Raw genomic sequence first — 13,555 nt, forward strand, 5'->3', positions numbered from 1 at the left:
TTTAGTCGACAAAACCAACACTGGTGTGGAGTGAGTGAGTGAGTGAGCAGAGATTTGGGTGTTTGGAATTTGGCTAAAGTCCTAAATGTGTGTTTCTCCTCCAGGGCGTTCCTCAGCTGGTCAACGAGTTCCAGTCTCTGCTGGAGCGGGTCGATGCCGAGCGGCCCCTGGTCCTGGTGCTGGACGGTCTGGACGAGCTCTCTGAGGAGCACGGAGCCGACCTGTCCTGGCTGTCTGTCCCCCTGCCCCCGCACGTCTACCTGCTGCTGTCTGCAACCACCGAGTCCCCCTGTGCTACCACACTACAGGTCAGTCTGCAACCACCGAGTCCCTCTGTGCAACCACCCAGTCCCCCTGTGCTACCACACTACAGGTCAGCACATACATTCACCTCTAATCTCTGCAACCACCCACAGTCCCCCTGCGCTACCAATTCAATTCAAAGGGCTTTATTGGCATGAGAAGACATACGTTTACATTGCCAAAGCAAAAGTGGAACAATACAATACAAAATAATGTATGTACAATTAAAAGGTAATAGAAATGACGTGTACTGTACACAGAGCTGTTACATTGCAACTGAAGGAAGTCTAACTTACGAAACCATACTGTACGAATTGTGCATTTGCTGTCGGAAATAGTTAGCTTACATATATCCACATAGGAAAGGTTAGCTTGGGATAAGCTTTTGCAACCGGTCGACCTACCCACCCTCTAGGCATGTTTTATATAGGATAAGAACCAAGTGAACCTACAAGCTCACAATGAGTCTCAACTTGTGAGTTGTATTTCTTTTTATTATTATTATTACTATTTTGTATGACGTACCTCCCCTTTCAGGAGTGGATGTGGTTATAATGGAATGAAACAAAAAAAAACATTGTTGTGGAAAGTTGCAGGTTATGGAACGTTCTGGGTTGTTAACCCTTTGTAGTTGAAAACCGCTATAAGATCAATGGATCTCATGTGGTCCGGGGACCCCCAGGGGTCTTCTTTGAGGCGGTTCTCTCTCTCATTCCCTCTCCCCCTATCTCCATGCAGAGTTCCTCTAATGCTCTACCAGCCTCCTCTCAGTACAGATGACATCTCTCTCTGTCTCTCTCTCCTTCCCTCTCTCCAGAGTTCCTCTCATCCTACCGTGCTGGCCCTGCCTCCTCTCAGTACAGATGACATCATCACAGCGTTAGCGTTCAGACTGCAGGCGTCACAGCGCCGTCTCCAGCACCACCAGCAGGAGGCGCTACAGCGGGCCTGTCTGTCCTGTCCCTCCCCACTGTACATGGAGGCCGCTCTGTGGGAGAGCCTGCGCTGGACCTCCTTCAGTCCGGGGTTAATATAGTTTTATCACCCAACTATTTCTTTTGTGCTTTTTATCAGTTTTTTGGGCGGTGTAGCCGCCCCTATAAGTGGGGTTGGGACACCTCATTAGTATTAGTTTCCTGCACTGTGATTGGCCCATTAGTACACCCCTAGCTGTACTGTGATTGGCTGACTCTATTGGCTGACTCTATTCAGCACTGTGATTGGCTAGCGAGACACATGATGACATTAATAACCTATAAATAGGATTATGCACTTCCAAAAATCCATTTTTTACATCACTATGATGACCACTGTGATGACCACACCGCCCACTTCACACTGGGTGTGTTTTTTTTGGGCGGTGAAACCGCCCCTATAAGTGAGGTTTGGATATTTGTACAACAAATCCTGCGCTGTGATTGGCCAAAAACGTACAAAAATGTACAAAAATGTACCCCGCCTAACCCTGCACCGTGATTGGCCAATCACAATCTATTCAGGACTGTGATTGGCCAGTGTCACATGACACATGTGCATAGCCCTATATAAGAAACCATAACTTTAAAAAAAAACATATATATTTTTTTTAAGTTATGGTTTCTTCCATCATAAAGAGTGTTTCAATAAATGTATTAATTTTTTGTACATGATTGGTTGACTCCATTCAGTATTGTGATTAGCTAGCAAGACACCGCCCACTTCACACAGGGTGTGATTTTTTTAAGTTAGGGGTGTTGGTCCACAATATTACTTTTCTTTAAGTGAACTTCCATCACTGTGATGACCACTGTGACCACACCGCCCACTTCACACTGGGTGTGATTTTTTTTCTTCTTTATGCCAATTGATTCCTTTCCACACACATTTCTGTGGGTTGTCACTGCTGTTGTATCCTACTGAGCCCCCACCGGGATGACGTAGAGCAGGCGTGTCAAACTCATTTTGGGGTAAGGGCCACATTGAGCGAAAGGTGACTTGATAAGGGCCGCAACCGCGCAACCAGTCGCGGACGGCATGCATGCTCGCGCACGTTTATATACACAGCTGTCACTTGGCCTTCGTCCTACTCCTCCCACCCAACACTCCCCACTGACAGGTGGGGGGCCTGTAGGAGTATGTGTAGTGACAAATATCGCCCCCCCCCCGCCCGTCTCCCCTCCAAAAGGGCCAAAACTGTAGTTTCTATTAGCTTGGAACCGGTTAAAATGAATAAAAACTCAACTAAAACTAAGCCTTTTCAAAAACTAAAAAAACTAACTGAATTAGCCAAACAAACCTTAAAGGAGAAATCCGGACATTTTAAGTGTTATCTTTGATGTGTCGTTACTCACCTACCGACGTAGAAAGTGGCGTTGTTTTTTTCCAGCGATTCCCCTGTCGTCATTTTTTCGACCCCCTCCGTTGGCATAATGGGAGCGCGTGGCTAAGGGAAATTCGTCTCTTATAACTGATGCAAAGTTATTTTTTTCTCTACAACTACTCATTGTAGAGTCTCATGATACTCAAACATGCACTGAATGTCCCTGAGAAGCTATCGCTAATGCCGAACGAGCTAACGTTGTTTGCTTATTTCTCTCCCTGGCAACACCGAGTTGCCAGGTTCTGGGAGAGAAACAAGCAACCAGCGTTAGCTCGTTCGGCATTAGCGATAGCTTCTCAGGGACATCAAAGATAACACTTAAAATGTCCGGATTTCTCCTTTAAAAACGCATTCAAACTAAACTGAAATTGAAAGAACTAAAAGACAAGGCAAAAGAGAACTTTTGGAAAAACGATTGGAAAAATGCTAATCAGTAATAACGTTGCTTCAGTCCCCAGGACAGCATGGAGCTCCCGGCCAGCATGGAGGGCCTCTACCTGGGCCTGCTGGCCCGCCTGGAGAGGGGACACGGCCGTCACCTGGTGAGGCGGGCGTCCACGCTCATATCTCTGTCACGTGGGGGCGTCACGGAAGAGGTGGGTGGTCACACAGTTACAGGCCAGGCGCCAGGATGAAATGACTGAGGGGGCAGTTGAAGCGCGCACGTGCATGTCGCGGGTTTTGCGGTTAATTCGCGCGGATTGTGACCGTTTTGGGGCGTTTTTTGTTACTTTATTTCGGGTTTAGGGTTAGGGTTAGGTTTTTTTTTTGCCTGATTTTACCGATTCTTTATCAAAAATCATAGTTGAACACTTTATAATTAAAAAAAATATGTTCTTTTTTTTTCTTTTTTTTCCCAAAATAAACTGAGGGGGCACAATTTGAAACTGAGGGGGCAATGCCCCCTCAGGCCCCCCCGTGGTGCCGGGCCTGCACAGTTAGCCCTGTCCTCAGGGTTCCATTTGTTAACAAAACAAACAAACCAAAAAAGGATAGAAGACATTTTAGGCCGGGAAAGCAATCTTGTGTCATTTTTAAGATTTCTTTGGCTATTCAAAAATAGCAGATCTACAAGCTTGTGCTTGTAGATCTGCATTTGTAACTCACAACTGTAGCATTTGTAACTCACATTCTGTAACATTTGTAACTCACATTCTGTAACATTTGTAACTCAAATCTTTGCTTCTGGGGGTCCCTGGAACAACATATTTTGAGATGGGGGTCCGCGACCAAACACATATAATTCTGGGGGTCCTTGACATGAGAAAAGTTTAAGAACCACTGATTTTATAGCAACAGAAGTTATTTAAAAAAAAAACTGTTAGGATTTAGAAGACATTTGTAGAATCTTTGCTTTAAAAAAATATATATATTCAAAGATTTGCACACATTTTCAAAAAATAATAGATCTACAGAGTGCCGTGCTATGAGCTTGTATATCTGCTATTTTTGAAAAGCCAAAGAAATCTAAAAATGACACAGATGCGTTCCCGGTCTTAATGGGTTAAATGTGTCCTGAGTTTGAGCCAGTGGCGTGCACAGACATTTTGAGGGGCAGGTGCTCAAGTAAATTATACTTTTTTCTGTTTACTTGGTCTGCTCTTTTTTCCCTCTACACCTATACCTCTTTGCCAAAAATAGCCGATCTACCAGCCCACAACGCCTCGCGCTGCGAGGCGTTGTGAGCTTGTAGATCTGCTATTTTTGGCTAAAGTTCTCCTCAGAAAAGGGATGCTAGGTTTCGAGTGGTTATGGTAAAAAGAAAAATCATATCACATAAAGATTTGGCGGACCCCCTGTAGTAACTCTGAGGACCCCCTAGGGGTCCCGGACCCCCTGTTGAAGACCCCTGCTGTAAACGGGGCACTTCTGGTCAAGAGGGCAAAGGGCAGGTGCTCTAGCACCACCTAGAGTCTATCTGTGCACGTCCCTGGTTTGAGCCATTGTTTGGGAAACCATTTGTGAACCATTCCATTTCCATCAGGAGTTGCTGGCGCTCCTGTCCAAAGACGAGAAGCTCCTCCAGGAGGCCTCGCCCGGCGCTCCCGGGGTTCCCTACGTCTGCTGGGCGGGTCTCAGACGGGCCCTGGGCCCTCACCTCGGCGAGGTGGAGAGCAACGGGACCTGGGTGCACCGCTGGGCCCACTCCGCTCTGGGCCGGGTCTGCGTCCGGCGCTACCTGAAGAGCCGGGAGTCCCGCATGGCCGTTCACGCCGACTACGCCGACTACTACCGAGACAAGACCCGTCACGGAGGTCTGTTATTATGGACCAACAATTATTACTATCCTCCATACAGAGTGAAGTAAAAGAAGGTTTTATTATAAGCAGATCAGAGCATTAACCCATTAATACCTGGAACGCATCTGTGTCACTTTAGATGTCTTCGGCTATTCAAAAACAGCAGATATACAAGCTCATAGCGCGGCACCGAGTGCCGCGCTACGAGCTTGTAGATCTGCTATTTTTGAAAAATCTTGAAAAAAAAATGTTTTTGATTTTTTTCAAAAAACTGTTAAAATTTAGAAAACATTTTAAAAAATCACCTCAGGTCTTAATGGGTTAAAGGGATAGTTCACCCCCAAAATGACTTTTTTTCTATGGATTAGTCACCCCATGGAGACTTGAATTCATGGATATGTTTTTGCTTTTGTCTCATTCCTAAGGCAGTAATTTGATGACCGGCAGCGGTTCCGGTAGGAGACACAAAGAGACTCCTTTGTGTCTCCTACCGGAACCGCTACCTACCGGTCCGCTGGTAATCAAATTATTGGCTTAGGAATGCGACAAAAACACTTTTTTGGGGTGAACTATCCCTTTAAACAACCAAGAAGGCAGAAGCAGCACAGGCCTCCTGGCCTATAGGCTCTCCCTCCCTGTCCTCCAAACTATCTTTTATACAATCTCACAAAGTGAGGTCAGAGCGTTGGACTAGTCAAGGGTCAAACTAAATGAGTTCGCACAGAGGAGGAGACATTAAAAAGTTCCCCCTGGGTTGGGCAACATTTGAATTCTAGCATGTTTGTAGCTACAGCTTGTTTTAGCTCGGAAACCAGACAAATCTGCCATGATAATAGTCTGGCCATTCCAGGCTAAGCTTGTTTGTAGCTAGCTTGTTTGTAGCTAGCTTGTTTGTAGCTAGCTTGTAGCAAGCCGACAGCTTCGGATGTTAGGGTCTGGACAAAATAATTGACACCTTTCCCTGGGGCTATCTTGGGCTATGTTGGTTGGAATAGTTCACAAACAAACATTCAAATCAAGAACGAGTAAATATAACAGCATATTACAGCCGTATGAAAGGCTTAAAGTAAACCTAATCGTGTACATATTGGTATTTTTCATAATTCTGTCATCACAGGTCACATATTCCAGCCGCTGGCATGGACCCTGGACGATGAGGAAGAGGAGGGTGGTGGTGGTGGCGAGCGCAGGACGAAGAGTCGCGTGTTCAACCTGAGGAAGCTCCACGGGCTGCCCTACCACCTGGTGCAGTCTGGGCAGATCATGCCCATGTTCCATGAGTGTGTGTTCAACTATGAGTTCCTGCTGCACAAGGCCTGGGCTCTGTCTGTACAGGACATAGAGGAGGACCTGAAGAGAGCCGTGCTGCCCGACAGGTAGCTGCTGCAGGCACACCCTATCAGCTTATTGATTGATTAATTGATTGATTGAATACTTTATTAACCCATTAAGCCCTGCAGAGGTTCCGATTCTACAGATGTCTTCTAAATCCTAACAGTTTTCTGAAAAACATATGTTGCTTTATCAGTAGTTCTCAAACTGTTTCATGTCAAGGACCCCCAAAATGATATGTATTTGGCCGCCGACCCCCATCTGAAAATATGTTGTTCCAGGGACCCCCCAGAAGCAAAGATTTGAGTTAAACATGTTCGCTTTAAAGATATATATATTCAAAGATTTGCACCAATTTTCATGTTTTTTCAAAAGATTGCAGATCTACAAGCTCAGTTCTCCTCTCCTCAGGGAGGTGTTAGATGTAGACATGATGTGTTTTCCTCTCCTCAGGGAGGTGTTAGATGTAGACATGATGTGTTCTCCTCTCCTCAGGGAGGTGTTAGATGTAGACATGTTGATGTGAGGTGCTCTCTCCTCTCCTCAGGGAGGTGTTAGATTAGATGTAGACCAATCTGGGAACCCATCGCCAAATAAAAAGGAAAAACAGCGCCCTCTGCTGTTTTTTTACTCTTTCACTTGGCTCTGGGGGGAGCTAAATGGAGCACCCGTGCGCAAGGAAACCGGGGTTTTGGTCTGCCCTCAGCGCTCCACTTCCGGTGGTGCGACTATGTTTTCATTCCCACTAACAATATTTCTACACGGAACACTAACACCACTTCTCCCAGAGAACATGGATCGTTTTGGTTATAAGCCCACTTGTTTCTATGATGAAAGAGCAAGTTAAAATGTGAATATCTTTCCGTGGTTTTGTCTGCTCCGAGGACGCTATTGTTAAATGAGTTTCGGTTTGTTTTCAGTGGGAAGCGAGAGCAGACAGTAAATCCCGCCCACTACATTTGATTGGGTAAAGCGCGGCCTGCTTCCTGATCTGAAGGCACGCCCACTTGTAGGCCAGTGCGTACACGTTATGACGAACCCCCCCGACAGATTCAAGCGGAGAGCAGAATCTGTTCTTGAGAGATTAGATGTAGACATGTTGATGTGCGGTGCTCTCTCCTCTCCTCAGGGAGGTGTTAGATGTAGACATGTTGATGTGCGGTGCTCTCTCCTCTCCTCAGGGAGGTGTTAGATGTAGACATGTTGATGTGAGGTGCTCTCTCCTCTCCTCTCCTCAGGGAGGTGTTAGACGTGGCCATGCTGTGTGGAGCCCTGCAGATGTCCAGACCAGTGCTGGAGCGCGACCCCTGTCAGCTGGCGGGTCAGATCATGGGTCGTCTGGGGCAGATAGTCGCTGAGGACCGCCCTGTGGCCCCAGGTATCAGAAATGCACCCGACACAATTTCACCTCTACACTTAAAAGGGCATTTGACTTCTGGGGTAATTTTCACGTCTGCTCTGACTTTTGTGTTTTTGCACCCCAGACAGTTTTTAAGTTGCTTCATTCAATCGCATTCAACTTAATACTCAATGTTAGACTCCTTTTGAACACACATCTCTGCTTCTGATGATTGATATTGTGCGTCTAATGAATGGGGAGACCTTCATATTTGTTATTTCATGCTTGGACTCCTTGATTCAACATTACATTACGAAAAATATTTACAAAATGAAAAATGAAAGTGTCCCCATTCATTGCAAGGTCAATATCAGTCACCAGAAGCCAGAGACGTACGTGGGTTTTCAATAGGTCTAGCCCAGCCCCAGCCGTTAACGGTCGCTGCATTTTCACTTTTCCCGACAAGAGAAGTAGCCTATCAGACTTCTCGTATGCAGGTATCACTCGATGTCCTGCGTGCGTACGTACGATACATTTCCACCATTTACATTACATTACAGTCATTTAGCAGACGCTTTTATCCAAAGCAACTTACAATAAGTGCATTCAACATAGGTAGGGAACGAAAGCTACTAATCACCAGAAGTCTTAAGTGCATTTTCTGCAAAAACAAGCAACCAAGAGTATAAGTGCAATATATCAGCTACCTATTTTAGACCTGTTGCTACCTATACGTTGTTATACCTTTCAATCCGGATGCCACCTCTGTGTCTCATTAGTTGTTGCTATAATATAGTAACATCAGTTTTTATTTTTTATTTTTAGTAAGGAATTTTACCGTTTTCAGATAACTATGGTTAGGTTTTAGAAGGCGTTTTTAGAATCGGCCTCAGGTCTAAATGGGTTAAACAGATGAGACAAAATAGCAAAATCAAATGAGCAGCGCTAAAACAAATAAGTGTATCGACTAAACAAGATCCAATAAAACAATACAACAATAAAACAAGCGTTCGTGCAACTAGTTAACACATGGAATGCCAGAGTTATTTCAGATTTTTTAGCTGTTTTATGCCAGAGATTTTTCATTGAGAAAAAAAAAGTACTCAGGAGCCGAGATACAGAATTTTTAAGTTTTAAGTTAACAAGATTCTTTTTTTTTTTTTTACGCATAATGCGTTCTTGGCACTCAATGTGTTGTTAACAAGTAGGCCAGGCAAAGAGGAAGGGTAGTGTCTCCTGAAGAGGTGGGTTTTCAGCCTGCACCATGGCTTAGCCGACTAGGACGCTGAGCTTGACGACTCGACTCGTCACTCACTCACCTGGCGGCTTCCTTTACCAAAGAAGGCAGGAGTCCTTGAGGCTTGTTACGTGCCTGCCTTGTTTTCAAGTGATGTAAAAAGTAATGCATGTAAAACCATTCTTTATTAGATAGTTCACCCCCAAAATGACTTTTTTCCTATCGATTACTGGGAGACTTGGAACGTTGATATTTTTTTGTTTTTGTCGCATTCCTAAGCCAATCATTTGATGACGAGCAGTGGGTTCTGGTAGGAGACACAAAGCTTTGTGTCTCCTACCAGAACCCACCGCTCGTCATCAAATGATTGGTTTAGGAATGAGATAAAAACAAAAAATATCAACAAATTCAAGTCTCCATGGGGTGAGTAATCGATAGGAAATAAGTTATTTTTGGGGTGAATTATCCCCTTAAATTAAGGCCTGAGTCCGATTCTTAAAATGTTTTCTAAATCCTAACAGATCTTTGAAAAAAAAATATATATATTTTTTTTTACGATTTTTCAAAAATAGCAGATCTACAAGCTCATAGCGCGGCACTCGGTGCCGCGCTATGAGCTTGTATATCTGCTATTTTTGAATAGCCAAAGAAACCTAAAGTGACACAGATGCGTTCCAGGTCTAAATGGCTTAAAGGGTAAGACCACTTTGGTAGAGGTTTGGGTTGTGTGGTTACCTTGCCATGATGTAACTCCAAAGGTGGGCAAGAAATAAAAAATAATTGCTCCATTGATTAGAAATTGATAATTCAAAATATGCTCCTCATTGACTTACATTGTACGGTAAAACAGCTCTCAAAGTCACTCTTTTAGCACATAAATGAACCCAAACATAGCTGATTCAGACAATATAGAGCATCACCAAACCCAGTACTGTTTGTTTTTTTAATAAAAATGTCAACTTCCTATTGATTTTACTATTTGAAGATCTGGATCCGGATCCGCCGATCCAGTCCGGGTTTTCTACTTATTAAAAATGGCAAAATCAACAGGAAGTTGACATTTTTATTTAAAAAAAAAACAGTACTGGGTTTGGTGATGTTCTATATTGTCTGAATCAACTTTGTTTGCGTTCGTTTTTGTGCTAAAAGAGTGACTTTGAGAGCAGTTTTAACGTACAATGTAAGTCAATGAGGAGCATATTTTGAATTATCAATTTATAATCAATGGAGCAATTATTTTTTATTTCTTGCCCACCTTTGGAGTTACATCATGGCAAGGTAACTACACAACCCAAACCTCTACCAAAGTGGTCTTGCCCTTTAAGTAGAGAGTGAAATAAAACAAGCGCTCCCCCTACCTCCCAGCCTACATAATCCAGCACTAAACGCCTCAGAACATTCTCTCAGAACAGATTTTCCACTTTTCCCCGTGACATACATACTGTTATTCTGTCACTGTTGTCCTCCTGGCTCCAGGTGACCCTCTGAAGTTCAGCTACCTGCACACCCTGCTGGCTCAGTGCCCCCTCTCCTCCCTGCCCGTCCTGGTGCCATCCTCCACCTGTCTACTGCCCCCTGGAGGACTGGCACACACACTGCTGGCCGGTAATGAAGTGCTTTCAAAATGAGTATTGTACTTAAAGGACCACTTCACCCATTTTCAACCTTACCTTCATATAATTGGTCCTCACTAATGCTCGTGATAAAATGGTAAAAAAAAAACATATATATACTCGGTCTGTGTTTCATAGTAGGGCTGTGGACACTTCAGAAACCTGCCTACCAGTGACATCATTGTTAGGCCGTTTTTCTTCTTTTTTTGGGGGGGGTGAACTGGTCCTTTAACTCTTTGACTGCCAATGATTCCTAACTTCCTTGTTATTTGCTTTTGGAAGAATGGCCTTTTCTTTGTTTCTGCTGCTTTTTGGCAAAAACAACCCACTGAATGTAGGCTGTGGGCAGTTGAATACTGCCCACAGCTATGGAACGGAAGATCGCGGCGGCACGCTTTTTTTTTCCGGATACTTTTTTCTGGCAGTCATTGGTTGGTCCACATAGCAGCAGGTATGCACATGAGGCTACACATAAGGTGCAAAAAACTCCAGAGTCGTAGATCCGCTAGTTTCGTGGAATGTTTTCCCCCCAGAATAAGTATGCTAGGGGTTCTTCATGTCGTTAGGTCAGTCTTTTAGTAGACGGAGAGAACGAGCCCAATCGATGGTCTTGAAGGGCGGATCTAAACCCAGCCGCCCGGATTCGTGCGGGGCTTCCTATTGCTTCAAAAATCTATGTCCCCGCCTCCCCCCCCCCTCCCCCCCTCCCCCCCGGCCTGTGCACGGCGCACGCTGACGTCACCAAATTTAGAGCGACGCCCCTCTGCACTCTGATTGGTTAGGAGATAACAAGGTCTTAAAGGGTAAGACCACTTTGGTAGAGGTTTGGGTCGTGTAGTTACCTTGCCATGATGTAACCTCAAAGGTGGGCAAGAAATCAAAAATAATTGCTCCATTGATTAGAAATTGATAATTCAAAATATGCTCCTCATTGACTTACATTGTACGATAAAACAGCTCTCAAAGTCACTCTTTTAGCACGTAAATGAACCCAAACAAAGTTGATTCAGGCAATATAGAGCATCACCAAACCCAGTACTGTTTGTTTCATTTAATAAAAATGTCAACTTCCTGTTGATTTTACTATTTGAAGATCTGGATCCGGATCCGCCGATCCAGTCCGGGTTTTCTACTTATTAAAAATGGCAAAATCAACAGGAAGTTGACATTTTTATATAAAAAAAAAAACAGTACTGGGTTTGGTGATGTTCTATATTGTCTGAATCAACCTTGTTTACGTTCGTTTTTGTGCTAAAAGAGTGACTTTGAGAGCTGTTTTACCATACAATGTAAGTCAATGAGGAGCATATTTTGAATTATCAATTTCTAATCAATGGAGCAATTATTTTTGATTTCTTGCCCACCTTTGGAGTTACATCATGGAAAGGTAACTACACAACCCAAACCTCTAACAAAGTGGTCTTGCCCTTTAAGACCATCGTTCCTGCATGGCTCTCCCAGGCTTTTTTTTCTTTTGTAACAAAAAAAAAAAGCATGGGTTTCCGAGGCTAGTCTTTTAGTGTCACATGTCACGTCTTTCCCCCCAGGTCACTGGTCCTCGTTGACGGCGCTGGGCGGGGCACAGCGGGGGTCCACGGTGGTCAGCGGGGAGGCGGACGGGACCCTGAGGCTCTGGGACGTGCAGCAGAGGCGTGTGCTCGGGACTCTGGGCGGGGCCGAGGGCGTGGTGGCCGACGCCCTCGCCCTGGGGCTGGACGGCACCGTCCTGGTGCTCTGCATGGGGCCCAGACTGCAGGTCAGCTGACTCGGTGCTCCCGGACGCACACATTTCACACAGGGGGGCGGCAGCGGCTCAGGAGGTAGAGCGGCCGGTTCGATCCCGGGCTCCCCAAGAGTTGGTGTCAAAGTGTCCTTGAACAAGACACTGAAACCAGCTTGGTGCCGTGCATAGTTTCCTCTGCCAATTGAGGTTGCCTCTGGTACAATTATTACATCATCGTCTATTCGCAATCATTTGACATAATCGTCATAATCTTTTCCATGTTGACATTTTTTCCCACATTTTCAAATATATAAAAAAACAGAAATAGCAGATCTACAAGCTCTACGAGACGCATGACGAAATAAAATCCTATAAATAGGTGTCACTTCAAAAAGCCATTGATGTATTTGAAGTGAGGTAACATTGGTCAAGTGACACGTGACAATATGTAATATAAATGGGTAAGACAGGATTAATCAGGAACAGTACTGGCGGAGACCGAGGAGCACATGTTCTAGTTTTTAATATTTTTGGGGAAAATGAAAAAAATTCAATACAAAAAATAAATAAAAAAAATCAATGAAAAAAGTCATCGAAAAAACACGTCCCCCTTGCGTATTAGGAGGGCAGGGTGAGTCACCAGATCCAAGGACGGGTGTTTTTGATGAATCTAACATGTTAAAAATGGAGTTTGAAGTTAATAATGGGTTTGTATAGGAAGGGGGCGTGTCGATAAAATGAATATCAAATATCTAAATACTGAATCAAGCAACTTAAAAACGGTCTGGGGGGCTCTCAAAGGCCTGCGTAGACGATAAAATGACCCAAAGTTTTTTTGGAAGTGAAATATCCCTTTAAGTTATTTGTCATATCTGCCCTGTGCATGTTTTTATTATGAAGCCTAAAAGGCTTCATATGTTCCAGTGTTCAACGGCCAAACACATCATTAAATCATTCATCGCAATTATTTGAGTGACAATTAATCATCAGCTTAAATGAGTAATCGTGACAGGCGTGTGTGTGTGTGTGTGTGTGTGTGTGTGTGTGTGTGTGTGTGTGTGTGTGTGTGTGTGTGTGTGTGTGTGTGTGTGTGTGTGTGTGTGTGTGTGTGTGTGTGTGTGTGTGTGTGTGTGTGTGTGTGTGTGTGGATGAATGTAATGCACAATCGTTGTAAAGTGCCTTGGGTAAAGGCACTATATGATGGTGCAAAAGGATAACACAAAAAGCCCTGAGGGTGTCTCCACTGTGGTCCATAAACATTGTGATCTAGTATTTGTCCTTGGCCACCCATCTGAAAATATTTTCTGTTTGTGTTGTTAAAAGGATCCCTGGCTAATAAGCCTTAATACATTATAATTGCCCTCCATCTGTGTACACGCGCGTAAAATGAAAGTCCTTTATGTTTAAGC

At 44.3% G+C, this 13,555-nt stretch overlaps 1 protein-coding gene across 1 annotated transcript; it reads left to right on the forward strand.

Annotated features, from left to right (window-relative positions):
- Positions 1–3,126: 3,126 nt before the first annotated feature.
- LOC308101593 (NACHT domain- and WD repeat-containing protein 1) lies at positions 3,127–12,188 on the forward strand (the record flags this gene model as incomplete). Its single annotated transcript, XM_080451014.1, has 6 exons — positions 3,127–3,258; positions 4,647–4,917; positions 6,020–6,278; positions 7,473–7,612; positions 10,287–10,415; positions 11,971–12,188. 6 exons carry the CDS (start codon positions 3,127–3,129, stop codon positions 12,186–12,188), a joined length of 1,149 nt encoding a protein of 382 aa, XP_080307140.1.
- Between the last annotated feature and the right edge of the window lie 1,367 nt (positions 12,189–13,555).

Source organism: Gymnoscopelus braueri (assembly GCF_963280865.1).
Source record: "Gymnoscopelus braueri genome assembly, chromosome: 15".
Taxonomy (NCBI): Eukaryota; Metazoa; Chordata; class Actinopteri; order Myctophiformes; family Myctophidae; genus Gymnoscopelus; species Gymnoscopelus braueri.